General features: G+C 36.1%; 1 protein-coding gene across 1 annotated transcript; it reads right to left on the bottom strand.

Moving 5' to 3' along the window:
- Positions 1-9219: 9219 nt before the first annotated feature.
- On the bottom strand, positions 9220-13830 carry LOC139723299 (rhodopsin, GQ-coupled-like). The gene has a single exon (XM_071634558.1). It carries the CDS (start codon positions 12576-12578, stop codon positions 11394-11396), a length of 1185 nt encoding a protein of 394 aa, XP_071490659.1. The 5' UTR covers positions 12579-13830; the 3' UTR covers positions 9220-11393.
- Between the last annotated feature and the right edge of the window lie 9988 nt (positions 13831-23818).

Below are 23818 nucleotides of genomic sequence, written 5' to 3'. Positions count from 1 at the left end.
ACGTGTGAATAATGGTGTGATCGTACTTCGGTACGACTCTGCTGATGTATTGAGTTGTCATCTACGAATTAAAGTAAATTTGGGTTCCACTTGAAATGAAATGAAATGAATGAAAGAACCTCATTTGCATAACAATAGAAATACAGAGATATCCATCTTTTTGGCTGTTCTGGATTATTTTACAATTTTTGGAATGTAAGAATTCTCCCTGGGAACATAGTGATATCAAGTGCATTGAATGCAGTTATTACAAATAAATGGCTTGCTAATGTGGGATCAATATTGATTACTAATGTCCGAGTTGGGGTAAAGTCTGGAAAACCTTACAAATAAATATCCTTACATTTCTTGTGTTACGGAAATGAGATGAAACTCGAAATATAATGCTTTTTAGTATGAAAATGTAAGATATCAAACTGATACTTGAGTGCCATCACAATAATAGGCCTATATCATATTATGAGAAATTGGATTCATTGAAAAAATAGATACGGGCATGAATGATTTGAGGACATCTGTATATATATATATATATATATATATATATATATATATGATTGTGCATGTGTGTGTTTGTTTGTTTGTGTGTGTAAATGTGTGTGTGTTTACAAACCTGTAATATGTTACTAGTATTTTCCTTTTCCATGCGTATGAAAGGGTTCATTCTCTTTCTCTATCCCTCTCCCAGATCTAGATTCTGAGTGAGATTTATTGACAATACCACAACAACGACAACATGTATCAATGCAAGATATCAATCAACGCAATTTCGACAGATAATGAATAGATAATGGTAATTATGAATACTACAAGTATTTAGGATAATATTGTCTACCAACAAAAGGTATCAAATAAACTGTAACTTGACATTTGATGCCGATGGCGATCCGTTTCTTTAGCAAAACATGCTTTGAAAAAGTTATCAAAAACAAATAAAAATAGCTTTAAAAAGCGCTCTATATCTACAAAATTAAAAGGAAATGCATCGTGATCTGATGGTAGAAGAATAAGAAAGCTGAAATATGACGAAACGTATTAAGTGTGATGAATATAGGAGTTAATCTTGTTTTAACCAGAACAATGGATGTGTGTGTGTGTGTGTGTGTGTGTTTGTGTTATACATTTCACTCATCACTTAATACTCTCCATCTGTTCATCCATCTTCCAGTGTTTAATGATTCATCTCCGAATCCAATGGCCAGATATACAGCTGGTGTCGTTTACACTTTCATAATTAATTTTGTTTCTAAATCCAAAAATTAAATTGGCAATTGTGACCGAGGAGCATCCATCAAATTTCATTCTCATTTCGAATCTAAATTGTAATCCCTTTCTACTACCGTCTAATGCAATCACAAATCCACTGATCAAGCGTCAACTTCGTTTACCAAATCTCGACTCTTCCTTGAGCAGTGATATCGTTTTGTATCTGGAAATGCGTTCAATAATTTCGAGATATAAGCCCCTTTGCAGTGTTCTCATGGCAAGATGTTGTCGACATGAAAATAAGGAAGATTTGATAAACGTAGTCCTTACAGATTTAAAACTAACTCTAAACACGCATACACGTAAATTATTGATAGGATAAGTAAGATATCATGATATGCAAATGGATAAGAAAAGAAATACTCAAGAGTAGATATGTTTTTGTACTATTATGTTGAAACTATCATGTATCTCTATGATGGATCAATATTAGTACACCCCTTTGGACATTGCTGTTATTATTAGACTATTACCTATATGCACCCATGTTGATTAAATCTAGAAACGTTCAGCTGTCATCTTTAACCATTTCTCCCATAATTATCATTTAATACAACATTCTGAGGAGGTCTGGTAACATGTATAGGACCACACAAACCACGTGTGTGTGTGTGTGTGTGTGTGTGTGTTTATTTTGAAAATAGAAACATAGCGAAACAGTACCTTTTATAGGCATGAAAATATGATCCTTGCAGTCTCGAGGACAACGTGTTGAGTATTTTGTTTGTTTCTTTGTTTGATTTATTTTCTTCAACATAACTTCATATATAAATCAAATTCCTTTTCTGTAATATCACACAAAACACCAATAATTATGCGGATTACAATGAACATGATTCGAAGAAACAAAATAAATATGTATGGCCTACATTGATTCCATTAGCAACATTTATATTGTGTTACCAAAAATACAAATAATTAGATGAGAAATAATACAGAAGAGTATTGCCCACAGAGACACAAAATGAATGCTTTGAGAACTATAGAGAGAAATAGAAAGAGAAAAAAAATCGCTATTTCAGTATCAGAAGTAGTTATTAGTGTATAGTATTAACATTAATAAATGAATAATAAAGATAAAGATCATTTGTTTTAAATAATATAGGACAGCTCCCTGAGGTGTTCTCCTCCAGACACTAGTTTGTGCACGGCTCCTGAAGATGTGGGCCTATATTGTTCTTGGTCCCAGTCTTAAACGTATTTGCTGTTGTATTTTATACTTGGTGTTTTGTTTAGCCGCACAAATCTTTTAATAGAAAGCGTTGATTACATTATGCATTCTGCTTGCACTGCACCATACCACTCAATCGGTACAAAAATACGCTAGACGGTGGACTTTAATCAAGTTTTATTATCTTTTGTTTTCGGTATGTTTAAGGGTCCTTGTATGTCTCTATGAGTACCGTGATTACTACATTAAAACAACACAGTATAGCATTCTCTCTCTCTGTGTGTCTCTTAGATATATCAGTAATTTTATCTGCCACACCGTGTTGTTCTTGTTGTTGTTTTACAGCGAGGAAAAAAGTCAAGCAAACAGAAACTATATTTTCATTAAAATCGGCATAAAATGAGTTAAGGAATGTTATGGTTTCACACGTTGCTCTAGAACAGTCATATCGGTTATCATGGATATTTATGTATTTAGGTGATGACGTCATCATTTCTCAAACTTCTCACTAGCCTCGTTTACATTTTCCTTTTTGCATGAAATTAAAAAGATTCTACCACACCGAACAATCATATGGCTGTAATTAGACATAGGAGGGATACAATTCAATTTTATAGTTGTTATAGCATTGAACCCAAGCTTGAGCTTGATCATATCAAAATATAAAGGACAGTTCCGCGTTACTTTAGCGCTTCATCTCTATGTGTATGGTAGGTGGTTGTGACTCAATTGTTTGAATCTTTGGAAATCCTCTGACTTCCTCATACCATTATCGAATCAATTAATCACCTATTGTTTGTTCAACTTCACGCTAATATATAGCAGTTATATTGAATATGTACCTCCTTTCACTTTAAAACAGGGTTCATGTAAACCGTACCTTCAGGGACGTGCTGTAGCTGACATCCGTAATAAAACTACAGTGTAGGGGACTCACTCAAAATGCTTGTTCTTGTTATGAATTTCCTTCTTTGACCAAACAAATGAAATGAAGTTATTCAAATAAAACAGGATCCTCCATAGCATCCGTGACTCGGGGAAATTCGCTGCTGTCATGTGATTTCTTTCTTCACTGTCAGTGCAGATTTGTATCTTTTCTGTCTCATTATATCATTCTGAAGAATATCTGAATAGGTTATCTTAGGAGATTGTGTCATGGGCTCAATTAACATTTCTTGTGGACCAAGTGGTTCAATACATACACACACACACACACACACACACACACACACACATATATATATATATATATATATATATATATATAGCAAAAACTTTGAGCAAAGAAAATGGGTTTTCTTTGCTCAAAGTCTTCACCATTTATTATTTTGTTTCTGGTCAGTTTTCCCTTTCTTGTTTCTATATACATATATATATATATATATATATATATATATATATACACTCAGCAAAAAAAAAAAGAGAAAGTAAACACTTTTTCCACCTGATGTTTTTCATAGAAGATTTTGATGAAAATGAATGTGTCATATACCATATCAAAGATTATTTAATTGGCTACCAACCTGGTAGGCTTATACAAAGGGAAATTTCACGTATGAGTGAACACATTCGTTTTTGTCCACCAAGGCAGAAAAGTACAAATTGCAGAATTGGACATATTGAAATTCATTTGCAAATGCCCTCCAAGATAGCAAGGATAACAAAAGACCAATTTAACGCAATTAGAGACATGAATGAAATAGCAGAAATAAGTTTCCGTTCCCTTGTTTCCCTTTATATTTTGAACAAAAACATAGTGGGGAAACTGAAGGTGGAACATAAGCATTTTCCATCAATTCAAACTTTAAATGTCATAGGGAGTAAGCCGTAAAGGTGATAAAATCGACAGAATTTCTTCATTTTGCCTTTTAATTAAGGAATTTAAGAAATCACGAGACAAATTCAAGAACCAAATATTATTTCAAATTTTCGTAAATTAGAATAGCGTTTCAAATGTAACTTTCTTTGTTACCATAATTTTTCTCTTATGTCTTTTGACTGCAGATTTGACAGAATATTCTTCATTTTGCTCCATTATTTTTTGCTTTTTTGTATCTTTAGAGGGTTGCAGAGATATTATTGAGATCATAGGTTGATGCTTTCAAATTAATTTGCATTCCTATTGTGTTGAATTTGCCTTTTTTGTCATTATCATATGGGAGAGCAAATACGCTTGAATAACAACTTATCCATTTTGCAATTTTTACTTTTGTGCCTTGGAAGAGAAAACGAATGTGTTCACTCATGTGTAAAGTTAACATTTTCATTGACCTACAAGGTTGGAAGCTAATTAAATTACCTTTAACGTGGTATATATTATTAGTATATATTTATTTATATATAAAACATTATTTTTAGTCAGATAGTCTATGAGACAGATAAACCTGAAAAAGTGTTTACTTTCTTTTTTTTGCTGAGTGTAGAGAGAGAGAGAGAGAGAGAGAGAAGTAAAAGAGACAAACTAGATGTAAACGTGGTATGTGAGTCATACAGCTAAGTGATAAAATTTGGTATCTATTCAATTTTATGGACCTGGCAACCACTAACCAAAGTGTACTTTAAGACCATTCTTGTAAGCACTCTTTAATCTCATATGACTATCATCCAAAGAAAATTATATAGCTTAGCATCTGACCCCTGATTACATGTATATGCGTGGTTGATTAACATTAAAGTTTAAATAAAAAGTCAATGTTCTACAAATAGCAGTGTAATATGTTATACTAGCCCAGGGAGTTACACAACGTTTTTCTTTCAGGAAGAGATCATGTTACGTCGCTGCCCCAGCATCGTTGTATAGCCACAGTGTCACCACAGCCATGATATCCTCGTAGGTGTCACGGTGTTTATGCAGGCTACACTTAGACAGCAGCAGTCATCATGACAATATTATACATTGTACTTGTCATGTATTTCATAAGTATATTAACACAGTAACATGCACTATAAACACAAACTTGTGCACCCTAGACACTCTCTCTATCACAATCATTCCTCGCTCCCTTCATATTTTCTATTTTCTAAACTCTGATTTCTTTCATAATAATCGTTCCATGTTCTAACATAAATGGAGTAAGTTTTGATAAGATGCCAGTATAGAAATCACTACATCACTTTAAAATTTCCAGAGGTCGCCATGAAGATCAAACAATTATTGATGATCGCTGTCTCAAGCTATTTCCAGCTTTTCACGTGGCAACCAATGGGACGTTAAAATGGGTGATGTTCGTTATTCTTAAGGTTCATTTATACTATCAGGAAATGAAATACGGGTGGTAATTCGGAAGGTTCGTTTTTCCGAAACACACTAATTCTTTATTCCTGTAGATGTTCGTTAATCCGAAAATGATGTGTGATTCCTTAATCCGAATACAGGGGGTTCTTCCCGAATGTTCGTTAATCTAAAGATGAAAATAAGGTTCTAAATTCCGAGGGTCGTTCATCCATAAAAAAGAAATGAGGTTCATTATCTCTAAGGCTCGTTAATCTGATATTGAAATATGGTTTGTTAATCCGAAAAAAAGAAAGAAAAAGAAGTTGTGTTAAGGAATATTCGGAATAACACCCCCCCCCCCAACTTTCGAGTTAACCAGCCTTCGAAATAACGATACACCTAATTTTGTTTTCAGAACTGACGAATCCTTGGAATGATAAACCCTATTTCATTTCTCATACAAGGGGCTATTGGCAATTGGTCAAATCTCATCGAATTCATCAGACTCTTCTCGTTGATGTCTCAACATTTATGAAGACGACGATTGGAAGCCAGAATAGAACAACGAGACACCCCCTAGTTTCTGCATTCAGAGTAGAAATCCTTTGACAGATTTGGTGGAGATTTGATATGTATCATTCTTTGAATAAGTGGTTCTTAAAAAGAACAACAACAACAAACCCCAGACTGGTCAAGATTTCAAAGCTTAGCGAGGAGGGATAAAGTTCAAGCAAACTGTTCAGCAACAATAATGTTGAGGGGAAAAGGGGCTGGCATAGATACAATCCGATATCCATCTGCATTCCAGCCCTCATACTCCCCAATATTTCAAGTAATTTCGTTTTCTTTTAGCCTCTGTATTCCCCCAAATTTACTCTATGAAGTTCCCCAATTCCTGGCCAAGACATATTCGAACTACATAAAACTGTGTTGTATACGCACGACACACTTACCGTGTATGGCCTAATACATGCACTTTCTTTTATTTCAAACTCTCTCCCTCCCACCCATCTCTCTTTAATATAAATATATATATAAATATATATATATATATATATATATATATATATATATATATATTATATATATATATATGTATATGTATGTATGTATATATATATATATATATATATATATATATATATATACTTCTATACTCTGAGAGTCCATACAAAAAAAAAGATGCTTACAGCATTTTTAAAAAAGGAGAAGAAAAAAAAACCTATATATTAGGTATATACTGCGTAGATTATAAATGTACTATAGACATAATTCTTTTACTCGTTATAATGGAATTATGTGCATTACCTCACAAAGCTAGGTCTGACTTAACACGGCACCCACTACGATGACTAAGCAGAAAGACTAACATTCCAGTAAGAGTCAATAGAAGTAAGTTTGATCATAATATTAACTCAGATCACACCGGACGATGCGCAATCGTCTGGTTCGAGTTACCACTTTGAAAACAGCACAGAATCGACCACAGACACTAGATTGAACATCAGGAATGTGTGTGAGTGTGTGTCTAAGAAGAGCAAAACAGCACAACAAACACATAAGAATATTATCAGAATTGCATAACACGCATAGATAAAGGAGACTAAAGAACCGAGGAGTAGAAATAATCATAAATGCATACACATCACTTTCTTTTTATTCAACTGGCAAGTTCCCACGCTGGAATGGGCACCATTGCAAGCAATGGCCCCAACCAGGGAGGTGTTTTGTCTCACCTCCCTGCCCCAACTGACTTTACAAAATGTAAAACATTCAATGACCAAATTGATAAGCAACACTACTTGCAAAATGGTAAAATCACACAATACGTCGCTTAAATAGTTTTATGTCATATATCTACAAAACGTCTTTGTCAGATTGTTAGGCATATATACAATAATAACATTTGCGTAACAGTGAAAAAAAAAAAAACATCACGCACTCTTTTTCTGCGCCATAAATATCATCATAATCATCATGACTTGCAATTTATAATATGATGTATTTTTCAAAGTTAATCTCCTCGTGGAAAAAACAGGTAATTATTCGGTTGCATGTGCCTTAATCCTGACACATAACAAAGAGCGGTTAAAAGGTAAGAAGCAGCATTGTAAATACATGTACTTGTAGTTATTCAATAACATGGTTTCAAATCTAGTTTGATCCTCATGTATCTATAAAAGACATATTTATGAAAGTAGACTATGTGCATTTCAATTTGCTTCTTTTGTGTTGCCATTGTATTTTACATACATCCATATGGAGTTTTAAAGAAATATATTTACAATTTTCTTTGAAAAAAATAATCACCCTCTCACAGCAAAATTAGTCATTTGTTGACTCATGATTCAAGTTGATTTATTTCATCTCCAACAAAATAATTAAGGATACAATGAAATTTTCGCGTATACAAATAGTGTCACGAAATTGGTACAATGTAATGAACATAATAACATGTAACAATGATACAGGTAAATTATTAACAAAAATACAAATAAATGTTATGTCATTATGATAAAATCATGATATCGTTTGCACTCAAATCCATCAGCACACAAAAATATCAACCGCAATTATTGATTATCACAGCAAAATGTATGGAGAGGAAAAAAACAGACAAACACAAAACACTTATAGTTATCCCTTTTGTAAGCAATATCTCACACAACCCGATTTTGTAGGACAGTATACGCTCATTTGGAGCGGTCTCTGTATTCAAATGATTATGCATATTTGTTTCCGTCACTCAAATACTGTGGCTTATCAATAAGGTTGTTGTTAGTATTAGTCTGTTTTAATTTGGTTGTGGCTATCCTTTGTTTGGTCATTGACTTGGTTTCGAAGGCCTCTTACTGACCACCATACGAAAGAACAGCAGCATATAGATAAAGAACGGTTTTATATGACCCATGAGGTTGTTTAAAAGAATATTCATTTCAGGATGTGATTCAATGTTATTCAATCTGACGTACAGTGTAGGTGTTAAAATTGTGAGATTTGCTTTTTCGAGGATAAGCTTCCACAAACTTCAAAGCATATGTATTAGAAAACAAAAATAGGAGACAGCTTTATTTGGATAACATTGATAGAACGAAACAATAACATGATTGACCAAGTAGCTACAATAGTTACATCTATACTGTACTCAACTATCAGACCTTACATCTCACAAACACTTAATCTGCGCAGTTCTAAAAGACATTTCGTTTTTATAGAAATCCCAGCATGTAAAACAAAAATAATATTAGGAAACTGAGCATTTGCCTGTGCAACTCCCAAACTGTGGATTGATTTACCGGGAGAAATCAAGAAATCCTCAACTGTAGCAGCCTTTAAATCAAGATTTAAAACACATTATTTTCATTTACCTGTGCAATATTGTTAAGGTTTTAAGAGCTCTGCCTGCGCAGAAGAATGAAAGTGCATGATTATAAGTTCTGCGCTTTATAAATTGATATTAACTTTCCTTTTCAGTGATCAGTAAGAGAGAATATACTTTAATATTTTTAAATCAATAAAACATTTACTTGTACTTGATTACACAAACAGTGTAAGGAAAGAGAAAAAAAACAGTTTTCAGACAGAGTTAGATTGTTATCTGCTTTTGTTTTTGTTTTGTTTTTAAATTTGAGTTTCGTATAGTCCAAATAGATTGAGCTTCCAGTAATTCTCATTAGACATGACTTGCTTCAAATGCTGCTAATTCTCTCCATTTTTTCCTTTTTTTTAATCAATTATGCACAGTCGCGACTCATTGATAACTGTGCGATTTTCTGTTGCAATTCATTCTGTCTCAAGAACACTATTCTTACAGATCAAATGGATTTGGTGAACTTATAATAAAGAAATTACGAAAGAAATACTAATCTTGCAAAGAATCGATTGTCATGGGACAGCCTGTTTCACAACAGTTTGTGTGTGTTTTTGTGATGCAAACTAGATAGACTCACTTTCCACAGTGCCAATGTTCAAGCCCCGTGTGTTGAAAAGGTGCTTTTACAGTTAACCATTAGAATGTTTATCAACTCTTAGCAACTGCATACCATCACGAAACGATCATGGTAATAAAAGCAAGGATAAAAAGAATGATATACCCCATTGATCATAATAGCAAACTTGTTATCATTAATGATGAATATGACAATTTATCTTGATATCAAGCTAACAAAATGTCATTACTTTACAATCGTGGCATGTATTGATCATTTAACATCCTATTTACTCCTCACGAACATATCCGGATCTCAGCGAATAACTCGATTCCTGGAATCCTTCCAAATGTCAAAAGCAACAATACACCATACCTCTCTGTCGTATTTAATGCACTTCCCGTTTTACGGCACTGTGATACGTTCATCAACAAATACATTTTTTTTACATTAAAAAAAGATTATCATTCATGCTGTAGAATGGAAACTGAAATTCATTAATGCCTAGTGAAAGTGAAACTATTAACTAGATCGAGAGTCGATCGTTCACTCTGTCTCACAGTCACCACAAATACGTTTAACATTGTGATCACGATCATAAAAACAATTCACATGAAATGACACCTCCTCTGTATCAATATGACCAAATAGTAAAACTTCAATGCGAACAAATAGAACATTAAAGTTTCTTCATATCGTACCACATAAAAAAAAGTTATGGCATCATCAAGTTGCATATAATTTCTTGAAATGCCAATGATTGTTGCATTCACGTATGAAAATAAGGCCAAATTAGCTGTTGATAAACAAAACAACCAAAATATATATTCTTTTCTGTTTGTCAATAAAAAGCCAGTTCAGGGTTCAACTTTGCGAATGGACAGAAAAAAGACCATTTTACCCACAGGGTATGCTGCTTGTTAAGTTTATTGAGATAAGCATCTGTGATGAAATGAGTATTCAAGTAATCCTTTTCGGACCTAAATGGTGCTCGTCAGCTTATCTATACCTCAGAGCAAAAATGGTATTTGGCAATATTAAAGAGAAAAAAAGATTATTTATACATTCAAAATTGAATGCAAAATGATAGATACTCTCCCGAATGTCGATTATACGACCATCCTATTCACACGGTGAACGGAAGTTCATCCTTTGTTTTAACATGATTGATAAATTCCATAAATTGTTACGTCGGGCAAGCGTATGCATTATGTTTTGTAAACGAGTGAATGGCCAAATCAGCTGAGGGAAGAAAAAAGAGAAAGATCATCATTTTGTACCTCAGTGCACACAAGCTGACTCCAAAATTACTTATTCAGATGTTTTCATAGCTCTTCCTCTTTTTTTTTTCACAGTCAAATCTAGAACAATACAATGTGAAGAATATAATTTCTCCCTTCTTGAAATTACCGGGCATGTCAAGGAGGGAAAGTCAGCAAAGATTTAAGATCGAATGACTGTGACCTGTGAGGGTATTATCATCACTTTGCAAAATTTGTGTATGCAACTGTGATTGATATCACTGTTCTGAGAAAGTATATTTAAAACTTTGTTTTCCACGATGCGCTCATACAGCTGTACAATTTAATGAAATATTCACTGTGTTTATCAAAGTTAAATTGGGCTTTATAATACAGCAGTCGTTCCTTTACAGCATCGGCATCGTCAAGGTATTTAGACAGGCAACTAACGGCCACATACACAAGTGAACAAGTACACACTGAAAAAAAAGAGGGAACTTTACCTTAGATAGGTCCTATACTTACATAAAGCAAAGGCCACCATACAGTATAAAAAATCACTTAAATTCAGCCTAATTTGTCTTGTTAGTTAATTTCAGCAGTTTTTTCAAGGTCGGTGAGGGTTTGGGGATGTCAGAGTAGCGACAGCATAGCAAGCAACGAATGACGACTTTGAATAAAGGGTGCTTGAAGGAATAGATGATGGGATTTATGCATGCATTGGACATGAGAGGTAAGCCAGTAAAAATGGAGAAAGGACTACCTTTAGGCAGGGCCAGACTGACACAGTATGGTGCGAGACAAAGGAAGAAGGAACAAATAACTACAAAAAGATTTTTGGTGATCTCCACCTCTCGCCTGTTGACGGCCGTTTTCATGCCTGTCGGCCTCCGTGGTTCATTGACTTTGTTGTTCACGTTGGCGGAAGTCGAGAGGTACGACGGCGTGGTCGGCTGAGTGTCCGTGTTGTCGAAACTTGTGAAATCGTTTTCTACCGGGATCTCGTTGCCATCTTGCTGTCCTCTTCGCGCAAGCATCTTTTGGTGGTGATCGCGGACAAATCTGTAAATTCGCACGTAGCAGACGATGATGATGACAAAGGATAAGCCGAATGTCAAGGCAACTACGTAGTCATTTACCTCACCCTTAGGATGGTCTTCGTCCCACGCGCAGATTCTGTACGATTTCGAGTAGCCTAGTTGGCCGATCCCGGCGATGGGGAGAATGGCGAACATAACGAATGGGTACAGATAAGCAGCAGACACCATGAGCGCCAGATTGCGGACTTTATAGAAGCGCTGGCAAGACTTCCGTGGTCGTGTGATGACGCAGAAACGGTTGACGGCGATGAGAACGAGGAGGAGAACGCTGGCGCCGAAACAGATACTCGTGATGCCACCGATAGCTGCGCAGAGCCAATCGTCTAAAGGCCAGCCGTCGGCCGATACCAACGCCACCGTTTGGAATGGCAGCGTCAGACAAACCAGGAGGTCGGTAATGCTGAGGGCGATTACGAACACGTTCGTGGCTGTGCGTAGTTTCCGTGAGAACAAGACGGCGAGGACGACTACCGAATTTCCAACTATCCCGATCACGGCAATAATGTTGAGAAATACGCTCATGATAATGGCGGCCGTGTCGGAAACGAAATCTTCGTTTGTGCTGTTGTTGGATAATGGCTCAACAGTTACCATTGAATCGGTTTGAGTTAGCAAGGTTAACACCACAGAACTATTCATTCTCTCAGGAATCTCCATATCTGTGAGGGACTTCACAAAATTAGAACCACAAAAAAGTTGCTATATACGAATGTTTTCTCTCAAATGCACAGATTACATGAGTGAAGGGTTGACAATAAGGCTTTCCGTTTTCACTCAAATCTGATAATCAAAGCAATTGTTATCAAGGCATGATAGGCGACCCTGTCACGTGTAGGCTGTGAGAGCGGTGGATGAACGAAACGTCTGTAGAAGACCTCTAGCCTCTTTGGACAGCAGGTACACGTTCAGTTAGAAATTTAAATTCCTCAATGATATTCACAATGGATTAGAATCGAAACTGGGTAGTTTTAGACTAGAGGCGTCCCTGTGGTGACTTTCCTTCCTTTCACTGAGTGGGCCATGAAAAAACAAACAAACCATATGCATTCCTTGTTCAAACATGACTATAGTCCGTGTTTCAAGAAGAGCGGCCATCCAGTACGTGCACTGACATATGATATTGGTCTTTTGAAGAAACTACACTAAATATACGTGCTTACCCGCTGTTGTAATCCAATTCGTTATGATGTAGACAACATGAGGGTCGACTTCTGTGTTCAAAATCTGCTATGGTAAGTTGCCATGTAGGTACCGCGAGTAATATGACAGGAAGGACATCGAGTTTCGGGCTAACGGTGCTCTATAGTTATGATATCACACCCTGCGTCCTGCCCTATGCAAAACCTCAGTGTAGTAGCTTCCTTCCGGGCACGCAACTTGATCTAAAACAAAAACACCAAACAGGAACACCAGGCACAAAGTAGGGTCACTTCACATCCAACTCAATTCCGAAAGAACTTAAGTTTTTGTCAGCGCGTCAGTAATGTTATAATATGTTGTTCGAGCGTGTGGCAAAAAAAAAGTCCGAAACTCGATCACCTTTCAACAGGATAGTTCAGCTCTCCTTGAACTTCGGAGGAGGGCGAAATTTGATGCCTTGCCCACAGTCTCCATGGTGAAGGTCGAACTGGAGCTCACAGTCAGCATAAGTCCAGATCAACAATGTATGTGAACTCTATAACTACGTGAAAGAGGCAGTGGTCTATATACTTAGTAACGACTCACAAGGGAAGAAAAAAACGTATTTCGTTGCAAAGTATTCCCCTTCTGCCATGAAATCAGTCGCTGTTAAGCTCTATGCAGAAGCACAGAGATTAATTTTGTCGGTGGTTGTTGTCCCACCTCCGCTGCCAATTTGTCGTCCTCAGGGCACTGGCTGACTCGAGGATTTGGTTTGCTGCTGACAGAACGGCGTAAATTATGGAAGCACCTCGGTCTCTGCCGAAGATAGCTTCTTCACACTGCAGTACGAGGTGGCAGCGCGCGCACGCTCCCTCTCCTCTCGGTGACACTAGCTGGTCATATACGACTCCTGTATAATACACTTTCCATTTAACATCCCCGCTGCAAAACTCCTTTAACGATTTCCTTCACAGACTTTGCCCTCTATTGATTGCCACAGATAGACGCCGGCTGCGCGGAGAACAGATTCACAGGCTTTGCCTTCTGATTTTGTTGTTTTTGCTGCCCTTTCTTTCTCTTACATGACCTAAGATGCAACATAAGGGAGATGGAAAGATATCTCTTTACATCCACCTCCCTGTAGAATGGTATAGTACTAAACCGAGATTATAAATTTGCCGAAACAAAGCGAAAGCGCGATAAAAAGGAATACGAACATACGTTACATTGTTGTGACTTCTTGGCTCCATTGTCATTACCTCCAAGGAAAAAAAAACAGTTTTTCTTTTTTTTTAGAAGCAACATTTCCGACAGCACCACTTAATGTCCTCACCACCACACAATGGAGAACAATGTGAAACTCGGAGATGGCATTGTGCTCGGTAATAATGATTCTCTTACAGACATGTCAATCTCTCCCTTTCGATCTAGATCTTTCTTCGCCTCTTCTATCTCTTTCTTTCATTCTTCTATCTTTTTTCTCTTTGTCTCTCTCTTTTTATATGTTTGATTGCAAGATGGGCTTAGAACCTTTCTTAACATTATAAAGTAAGTCCATCATCATTTGATAGAGCAAATCAAAGCCCAGTGATACCTCACGTGTAACATACCAAATAATTTTCTTAAACTTATGATTAATCTATCACATTTGTAAGGTTATTGTCTTTGTTTTTAGCAGATTTAATCACAAATATCTCAACTTAACGAGAATAGTGTGAAACCTTCATAACTATACATGTTAAGGAGTAGAAAGGGGAAAAATCTTTGAGTATCTTATGTCCGATTCTTCTTATTGGGCAATCAACGGGTTAACACAAAGTGTCACTAATCACAGTTGTGGAAAAAAAATACTCACAGAAATGATATTTAAACAATTTATATGTTCATAGCCAATGGAGCAAGACATGATGATACGCACACTGATAGGCAGCCTGCTTTCTGTAATGATATGCGGGAGTGTTTCTATAGTGACACAATGATATTCAGGGGCCGCGGAAAGGGGTTGCTGCTGTAGCTCCCACACATTTGGAAACAAAGAAAGGGAAAAATTGAAAAAGTCGAGAACCCTTGACTTTCAAGATTCCTACACCCGAGACTCTTCTCTAGTAGGGAGGGGTGGGGATGATCCTTACCCCCCCCCCCCTTCCCACACAAACAAACGTTCCGCGGATTATGATATTATTGCGTTGGGTTATTGTATGGACTAAATATCTCAGTTAAAATCGCTACTGCTGATTTTAACACTAGGGTAATATTTTATAAATCTCAGAGAGCATTCCTCTCTAGACTGATCTGCAGTGGATACCAGTACGCCAGAGAATGTCACATTAAAGTCCGTTGAACGAATATAGGTCAAGACCCGAGTTACATCACTGAAATGCCAACGCTCATTGTACGACCATACCCGCAAACTTCGTAGCTTCCCAGAGAGATTTCTTACTGCAAAACACACTCTGAGAGCTTACATCAAATAACGGCCATGAAAGGCGCTACAAACTATTGTAAAGTATACATGAAATACAATACCGCTAGGCAAACACAATCAAAGGCGCCGGCGCCTCTGTTCAATAAAATACTGTATTCATAATTAATAACAGCAAGAACCTGATACGAGAGCTGCAGTACTGAATGAAAGCGTAATTGTTTATACGCTTTAAAATTGTTATTCTAACGTGAATTTTTGTTCTCACGTGACTGGAAAACACATTCAAAACAAACAAACAAACAAAGACAAACGACCTGGACGATATATAATTATTCTTAAGCATGTGACCTATACAACATTCGTAATTATGGAAATTAATCATGTCTGAGATGATTACATATTAAGATTTTGAGTTACGTAACAGTGCGGAAGGTGATAACATCTAAAAACATAGCAAGAAAAGCGACGATTGAAGCTGTCCATGTAATTTACATGTCTAATTGCCCCACATCTGTTTAGATTATAGATGAGAGTTTAAATGACACCATAATAATTCATTCGGGGAAAACGTGTTCGACGAATGGGGGACAATGCGGGTGGGTATATTCATTAAATCTTCACTGTAGGTACCATCAGTAATTAAGCAAGTCAACATTGTCTGGCATCAGCTGAATGCGGGTCCGGGTCAGAGTGGCGGTAGTCTTAATTGTGATTTCGAGCGGGAAAGATTCAGTTATTTATAATTACCTTCCTACTATCGCATAGGCCTGCATACCCTTTGTACAGGTACCTCCCCCCCCCCCCCTCCCTCCCCCCTCTTCGATCTCATGTGTCTTCCCTTTTCTTCTGATCATCTCGTCATTCTGCAGTTTGATTGGTTCTGTCTAGGTACCATAGTTCGGGTTTGGTTTTATTATTTTCATTCATTAATAGTTTTATGGATTCTTAAGAACCACAAAACTTTTGTACGCGGAAAACTATTAGAATGATGAACATCTTAACTTCCCCCATGATCACAAAGATCCTGAACCAGACGAAGAAGATAGTGCTCGAAATGTAGCCATGCGTTCTACCCCAAAGGCAGTATTCCCTGACAATGAATTGGCGGTACAAATGTGATACATAATAACAATATTAGTAAATTGTCAATGATATTGAGTCTTCAAGTTAAAGTTCATATTTGTTTCTTTTTCTCCATCTTGTAGGTACTAATAATCAAGAAGGCAGGATGCATTATATTTTTGATGAGGATTAAAAGAAATAAAACATTTTAGTGATACTGAAATGATTTGGGGGACGGAGAAGAGGGGTCCCAATAAAAAGCGGAGCTTGAAGATTGTGGATCCCGCCAATATTACAATTTAATCTTTATACATGCAAGAAAAAAACAACGAGGTCACCATATCACGATGAATGAAAGATGAATAGAGTACATAAATCCAACAGAGACAAACATGTAAAAAGCGCTTGCTACATGATATGACAGTGACATAACGTAAACATGAAAAGTCTATATTTGATTTTTAAACGTTCGCTCGAAGATGTGCAGTGGGAATAAAAGCTTCGATTTGGCCATTTTTTTGCTATCGTCGAGATCCGTCAAAAATGTTGACTCAGAGAAATTAACTGTCACTGTAAACTAGACATGGTAAAACTGTTGAAAAGCGTAGAGGGTTAAGTGACAGAGAGAATCAAACGAAAGGAAGGAGAGCGTTAAAAGGGAATTTAAGAAAGGGGGTGGAGAGGAATAGAGCAAGAAAAAGTTATTAGATTTATATTTAAAGGTCCTGTTTACCTTTAGGATCAGTGATTACAAAATTTTCAAGATATGACATTTAATGTATAATTTATGTGTAGGTCTGCTGTACCAAAACACATCCCATCATTATACAATTTTCGGGAGAAAGCCTAAAATATAAGGAGGAATCTGTATTTTTCACAATTAACAGTGACTGTAGACGGTTTTGTCTGGAAACACTTTTATCATAACTTTTGTTCACATTTTGTATATTTAACAATACTGAACGTCGATTTTACCGATTCAAATTTTTGCAGTGGTTGTTTCTATCCCTAACTCACATTTTAGAACTATTTTAAAGCACTAATGCTGAGTTTTTGTTTCATCTGCAAATAGTAAATTATGCCGTTAATATATTTACACATTTGTGATTTCAATAATCCTCGTGCCAGTAACTTCCATCTTGCATTTGACTTTACCAACAACTTTCACCATTAGTGAATAAAACAACAAAGTGAATAAAAAACTAGTGACTCTCCTAGAACTGATGTTTAAAGTACAAGTCCATCTTCAAATACATGTGGATTGAGTGAAAGTAATAATGAAATTATTAGTAGAACACATCAGTAAAAGTTTGGGAAAAATCGGACAATCCGTTCAAAAGTTATGCATTTTTATAATATCTGCGCAGTCACTGCTGGATGAGAAGACTACTGCAGTGTATGATGTCACATGCGTACAACAATATAAGGGAAATAAAAAGAGAATTCACAAAACTTCACTTTTTGAATAAAGTGCACGTGTTTTCGACTTGAAACTGTTGTATGTTACGGGTAATATTTTCCCCCTGCCTTCTGAAAGAGAGAAGTCAAGTGTTCTTTTGTTATGCGAGAAAATGGAAATATGTTGAATTTTCTTTATTCTTTCTTTAAATCGTTGTACACATGTGACATCACAAGCTATAGCAGTCTTCTCATCCAGCCGTGACTGAGCAATTTCAAAAATTCACAACTTTTGAACGGAATGGCTGATTTTCCTCAAACTCTCACTGACTGATGTGTTCTGCAAATATTGCTGCATTCACTCAAGCCACACGTCGGTAAAGGTGAACTTGTCTATTAAGACAAACTCAGGTTAGTCGAGAGAGGGCGCCATACCGCTTACTACAGCACTTCTGTTGCGCAGGTAAACACACAGGAAGTGAAAGTCGACGTTAAAAACATTTCAAGTGCCATGAGTTTATATCAATAGCTCATAGGAACAGCTTTTCATTCATCTGCCCTGATATCCCAGTTTATTCTAAAAAACATGGCATACTGATTTGTTTCCGCCTAAGTTGATAATGTCAAGAATATTTATCAGAACGAACAGAGCAAGCAGTCTCTATCTCATTGCAACTGATTGATGAATAACATCGTCTTACATCGATGTCAATTAGTTGCAATAAAAAAAAGACACCTTGAAGCGGGAATTTCATCAGACTCTATTTTGTTTCTCGCATGAATTTTCGTCTACTTGGTGCTCACCCTTAACTCTTGCAAATATTATGTGTATATATATATATATATATATATATATATATATATATATATATATATTTTTTATTTTTTTTTTTTTTTTTTTTTTTGCAAGCATCACCCGCCGCCACAGCTTCTCAAGACATAGGCCGAGCCTGTTAATAGTCTAAAGCCCGCCGCACACTATACGACTCACGACTATACGAGTGACGGACTTTGGATCCAAAATATAGCACAATAGCCTCAGAATGAACACGCTTGTTTATTTCAGATCCAAAGTCTGTCAGTCGAGTAGTCTTGAGTCGTACAGTGTGCGGCGTGCTTGCAGCGGCGTGCTTGCAGCGGCGTGCTTAGGGAGATGTCGGGGACTCCGACACAACCTTTCACCAACATACAAGTCGGTGATCCGAAAAATTCCTCGACGTACAGACAATAAAGGCAGTAACATCGCCCATTCACCCTCCACGGGTGAATGCTCGCCAGCCAGACAGAGCTGAAGAAGTGACTCGGACGAGTCACGAAACTGTTTTCTCCGTGATTTTCACAAGTAAGTCCAGTCGAACAGATTTAATTTACACGCTTTTAGCATACTACCTGGATGAATCAAAATCTGCATCGATATAAAACTATAACCACTAAAGCATCCCTCAAGCAGAGTTTCAAAAAGTTGCAAGGAGATGAATGTGCAGAGTGACGGAGAGGGCCTGAAACGTCTGATGGATAAAAACGGCGAGGCGCCACCACCGGCCATTAATGTCTAGTATTGAACCTGTCCAAATCACAGAAGCAGAGTTCTGTGGTCCAAATCTACCATTCGACCTCTTAGAGATCACTCGGTTTTACGCACCCGTCAGTTGTCTTCCAAAAAGATGGGTATTATCTTATCTTTAGTCATTTAAATTCTCTTTGATAGGCTCGATCCTATGGTTTTCCTCGTTTCGCGTTTGTTGCCCCTCTAGTTCACACAGGTGTATGTCAGGAATCGCACAAAAACAGATAACGTTTTAAAGATTAATTAAAATCACCTTCCTAGAGGTCTTTCATAATTCTACAAACTGAAATAAACAATGGCATATATCTCAAGTGAATGAAAATTTTCAAGAAAATGTAATGAAATACCAGTAAAGTTAAAATGATAACTTTATCATGAAAAAAAAAACTACAACACCAAACAAGTTTATATGCTTCTATGACTTCTTGGGTGTACATAATAGAAACGATACTATGATATAACGTGTGTTGAGTAATTCAGCACTCGCGCTGCATATTAGGTACTGCAAACAATATCACATACGATCGAATTCGATCTGCGACCTGTTCGGGATTGTATTGATAACATGATCGACTGTCTGTTCTGACGAACGCCAGGTTATAGTAGGTCATATTCTTTTGGGTACAAAATTATCCATATCAGAAGCAGATCCGGAAAGAGGATATGAATTGACCACGCTCTCAGGATGTGCAAGATTTTTAAGGCGTTTCGATTGTTGCAATTACACTTTCCATACATCAGACTTAAGCCCATGGGGAGAAAGAACTCATTCTAAACTTGTATATGATCTAGTTGTATAACGACAAATACCGGTGTGTTTCCTATTCCAGGTCAGGCAGTATAGTCCCTTAATCTTTTAAATCTGATCCTTCCTGTCGACTTTCTCTCCACATTCCCCCTCTATATATTTCGCTCTCTTTCTCTATCCGTCTATGTGTTTGTCTCTCTTTCTTTTTATAGATATATGATATCTGAATATCTAAAATATGGGATATATCAGCAAATAGCAGCAAAGCTTCAGCATCATTTAATTACGGTTATGGCTACAATGTGTCTTCCAATAAGAAACGCATTAAACATTAGGAACCGGCTTACGTGTACTTACAAGCATTGCTTTTAGTTAGTTCCTTCATATTTCATCCTTTCGTCATTACTTTGATTCCATCATTTAGCCTTTTAGACTCGCCTGATATTATTGCATGTAGTTTTGTAGTAATATTTTTTTTTCATTTTTGCGTTCTGATATAACGATTTTTTATTTTTGTGCGTGTGTGTGTCCAGTGATATATATATTGTACGTGGTTATAGTGAAAAAATGTTAGAATGAATTTAATCAAATTCAATTCAATTTAATTCATATATGCTGATTTTCATCCAGGCTCCTTTGATCCACTTTTTGTTCTGTTGACTTTTCCTGTGTTCCATCACCTATGAAATATTTCATGAAAATGCTCATTTGTTTTCTTTTATTCATTTTGTTCCATTGTTGTTGTGGACACTAGTTTTATACTATGTTCAGGTTATTGTGTTATGGACACTATCTTTGCATCGCGTTACAGTGCGATACAGAATAATGATAATTGGAAATGAAAATGACAAAAACGAAACTACAACAGTTCCATTTTCATTTTGTCATCGTTATGATGGGATATTATGATCTATTCATCAAAGGCGAAAATTACCAACAGCTGGAGCTGAACAACTGACTTTTTATGGTTGGTTTGATTTTGCATGCACACCAACATAATTTGATGCATGAAGTACGAAGTAGCAAAGTAAATCAAGAAACGACTTTTAAAAGCCACTTCTGTTTTTATCCACTGAAAAAAATAAAAATAAAAGTTGATAAAATGCTCATCTCTATGTCGCTCCTTGTAATGCCACCTACATACTACATATTCATGTATATATCACATATACATACACATACATTATAATAGTAACTGATACTTTTAACGAACACTCATTACTGTCGCTATACATTGTATGTATTGCTGTAAACGAAACACTTTGCCCCTTGTCTGAAGTGCAGTTGTATTCAACGCGAAGTACCCTTGAAGCACTTTGTCTTGGAAGTTTCGATTCATATCATTAGGATCACGTGCATTCTTCTCAATCGACAACGTACAACACTTTGACAGTATACACTTTGACAGTATACATTGTACAACGATGGAACTATTGACGCGTTATACTGCATCCTCATCAGCAACATTGTTGCACCGAAACGTAGAGCACACTGGGCAGGTGTCTATGGGAAATGCATGTTGTAGCAAAATCAGTACGTCCTCAACGAGTTAAAGGGACTTATGTAATGGAAATACATTGTTACCTTGTGTCGATTCATAACGCCTCGATCATCACTAATGTATGCCAAAAAATATATAGCTTAATAAGTGTCATTTATGTTTATAATAATAACAATATTTCATTTAGTTTTCCTGAGATCACGCTCACACACACACATACACACACACTTACATACAAAAAGAAGAAAAATACCGTCCAGTTAAACTGTTAAAGGCTGGTTAACGTTTTATTTTCATACCCTCTCCATAGCTCATGCTCATAACCCACTAAAAGTCACAGATTAGGATTCTTTGTAATGGGTCAACATTGCCAATCCAAAATTTTGTTTTTCTTACCTTGGGAAGTGATCTTTTCTTTATACCTATACTGGTAAACTTTAGTGGCATGATTTTCATTAAATACCTCTGCACAGCACGCCTGAGTGATCTTAATCTTAAAATCGGCTTATCTCCAATTGCTGTGAAACTGCACCTCATAACTTTCTCATATTTCAATCACTTTTTGAATGGATTAGGATAACGAAATTTCAACAAGTTGCAGTACGTGTATATATCATTTAAAAACTCACAGCTTACTCTTTTAAACTTTATATACATTGAAAAGTTGATATTCATTTTGGTATACTCTTTGTGAGTTATATAGCCGAGCGATAGATTATTTCTCCGATAACCAATAAAGTCCTGAGGTAATTTTGCAGCAAATATTACTAGTATCATCTTGTCCCCATTAGATTACCATGATTACACTGAATAAAGATCAGCTGGATCCGACTGCATGTATTGTATCTGCTCCAAAAAAAAAAAAAGAAGAAAGATGTAAACATTTGAAAATTCAGACAGGAACATTAACATTTTTTTTGTCTTCTCAAATCATTTTTACTTGAAGGATCAGATAAAGATTTCGTGATCTTGATGCTTTTGATAATTCTGCAACCAGAATAATCAAGGAATATAGCCAAAGTAGGATTTTAATGAAAGAAAAGTCTTTATTCTACATCATGAAGCACTGACAATGAATGACAATAATTATGACAGATAGATACAGATAAACGTTAATCCACAGAAGTATGATTTCGCGGACTTGACGTGCTTATATATAACTGACCCTCCCCACCCCTGGCAATCATTTTGATTCACACCGAAAAGCTGAAATGCGATTTTTGCGTTCGTCTGCATTTATTCTAAGGAACATGAAGGTTCTTTTTTTGTTTTGTTTTTTTAAGCAGTTATGCAAGTTAACCAGTAATTAATGAGAACAACTCGTGTAGTACTTTGTTTTGTTTGTTTGTTTGTTTGTTTGTTTGTGTTTGTGTTTGATTTTTTTTTTTTGGGGGGGGGGGGCAATAGCAGCAGACACCTAGATCTAGAATAGCGCAGAAAGTAGGCCAAACCTGCATGTAACATGTGTATAAAAGGGATACAATTTGTTACTCGATGTACCGATGGCCACGGACAAAAAATACCAGATAAGCAAGGTGACCACTATTATTCTTCATATCATCGAGATAGTTTTTATCATTGCCATGATCATCATGATTTTGACTTACCCTTATGATCAATCAAAACACTTTTATGTATTGCACATTTTATTCTACTATCATTCAGTAATTGGGATTTTAAAGTGAAAAGAAAAAAGTCAGTAAGCGTATATACCATCTAGCTACTGCAAACGTAAGAGAAATACAATGAATGAAAGGCCACCTGAATGAATACGATAAAAGAGCACCGAATTAAATTCTTTTTAGGTGACTTAAATACGACAAAATCATGTCAAAATGGAGATCACGTATATGCTGACAGGAAGAGTAACATTGGTCGTCGAACATCATGTAAAATCTGACATGTTAAAAATCTCACTTTGTCTCTTTACCTCTCTGAAAACGACTATAATCATATACACAACATTATGACCTGTATGTGTATGAGGATGTGTTCACAAGTTTATACCATAAAAACGTTTTTATGTATAATACATGTATATATACATGTATATATATATTGTATTATATATATA

This window comes from Diadema antillarum, unplaced genomic scaffold (assembly GCF_040938485.1).
Source record: "Diadema antillarum isolate AM-2024a unplaced genomic scaffold, OU_Dant_1.0 scf00000185, whole genome shotgun sequence".
NCBI classification, from domain to species: domain Eukaryota; kingdom Metazoa; phylum Echinodermata; class Echinoidea; order Diadematoida; family Diadematidae; genus Diadema; species Diadema antillarum.
The sequence above is the reverse complement of the archived record's forward strand: the minus strand, read 5'-3'. Positions and strand labels throughout refer to the sequence as shown.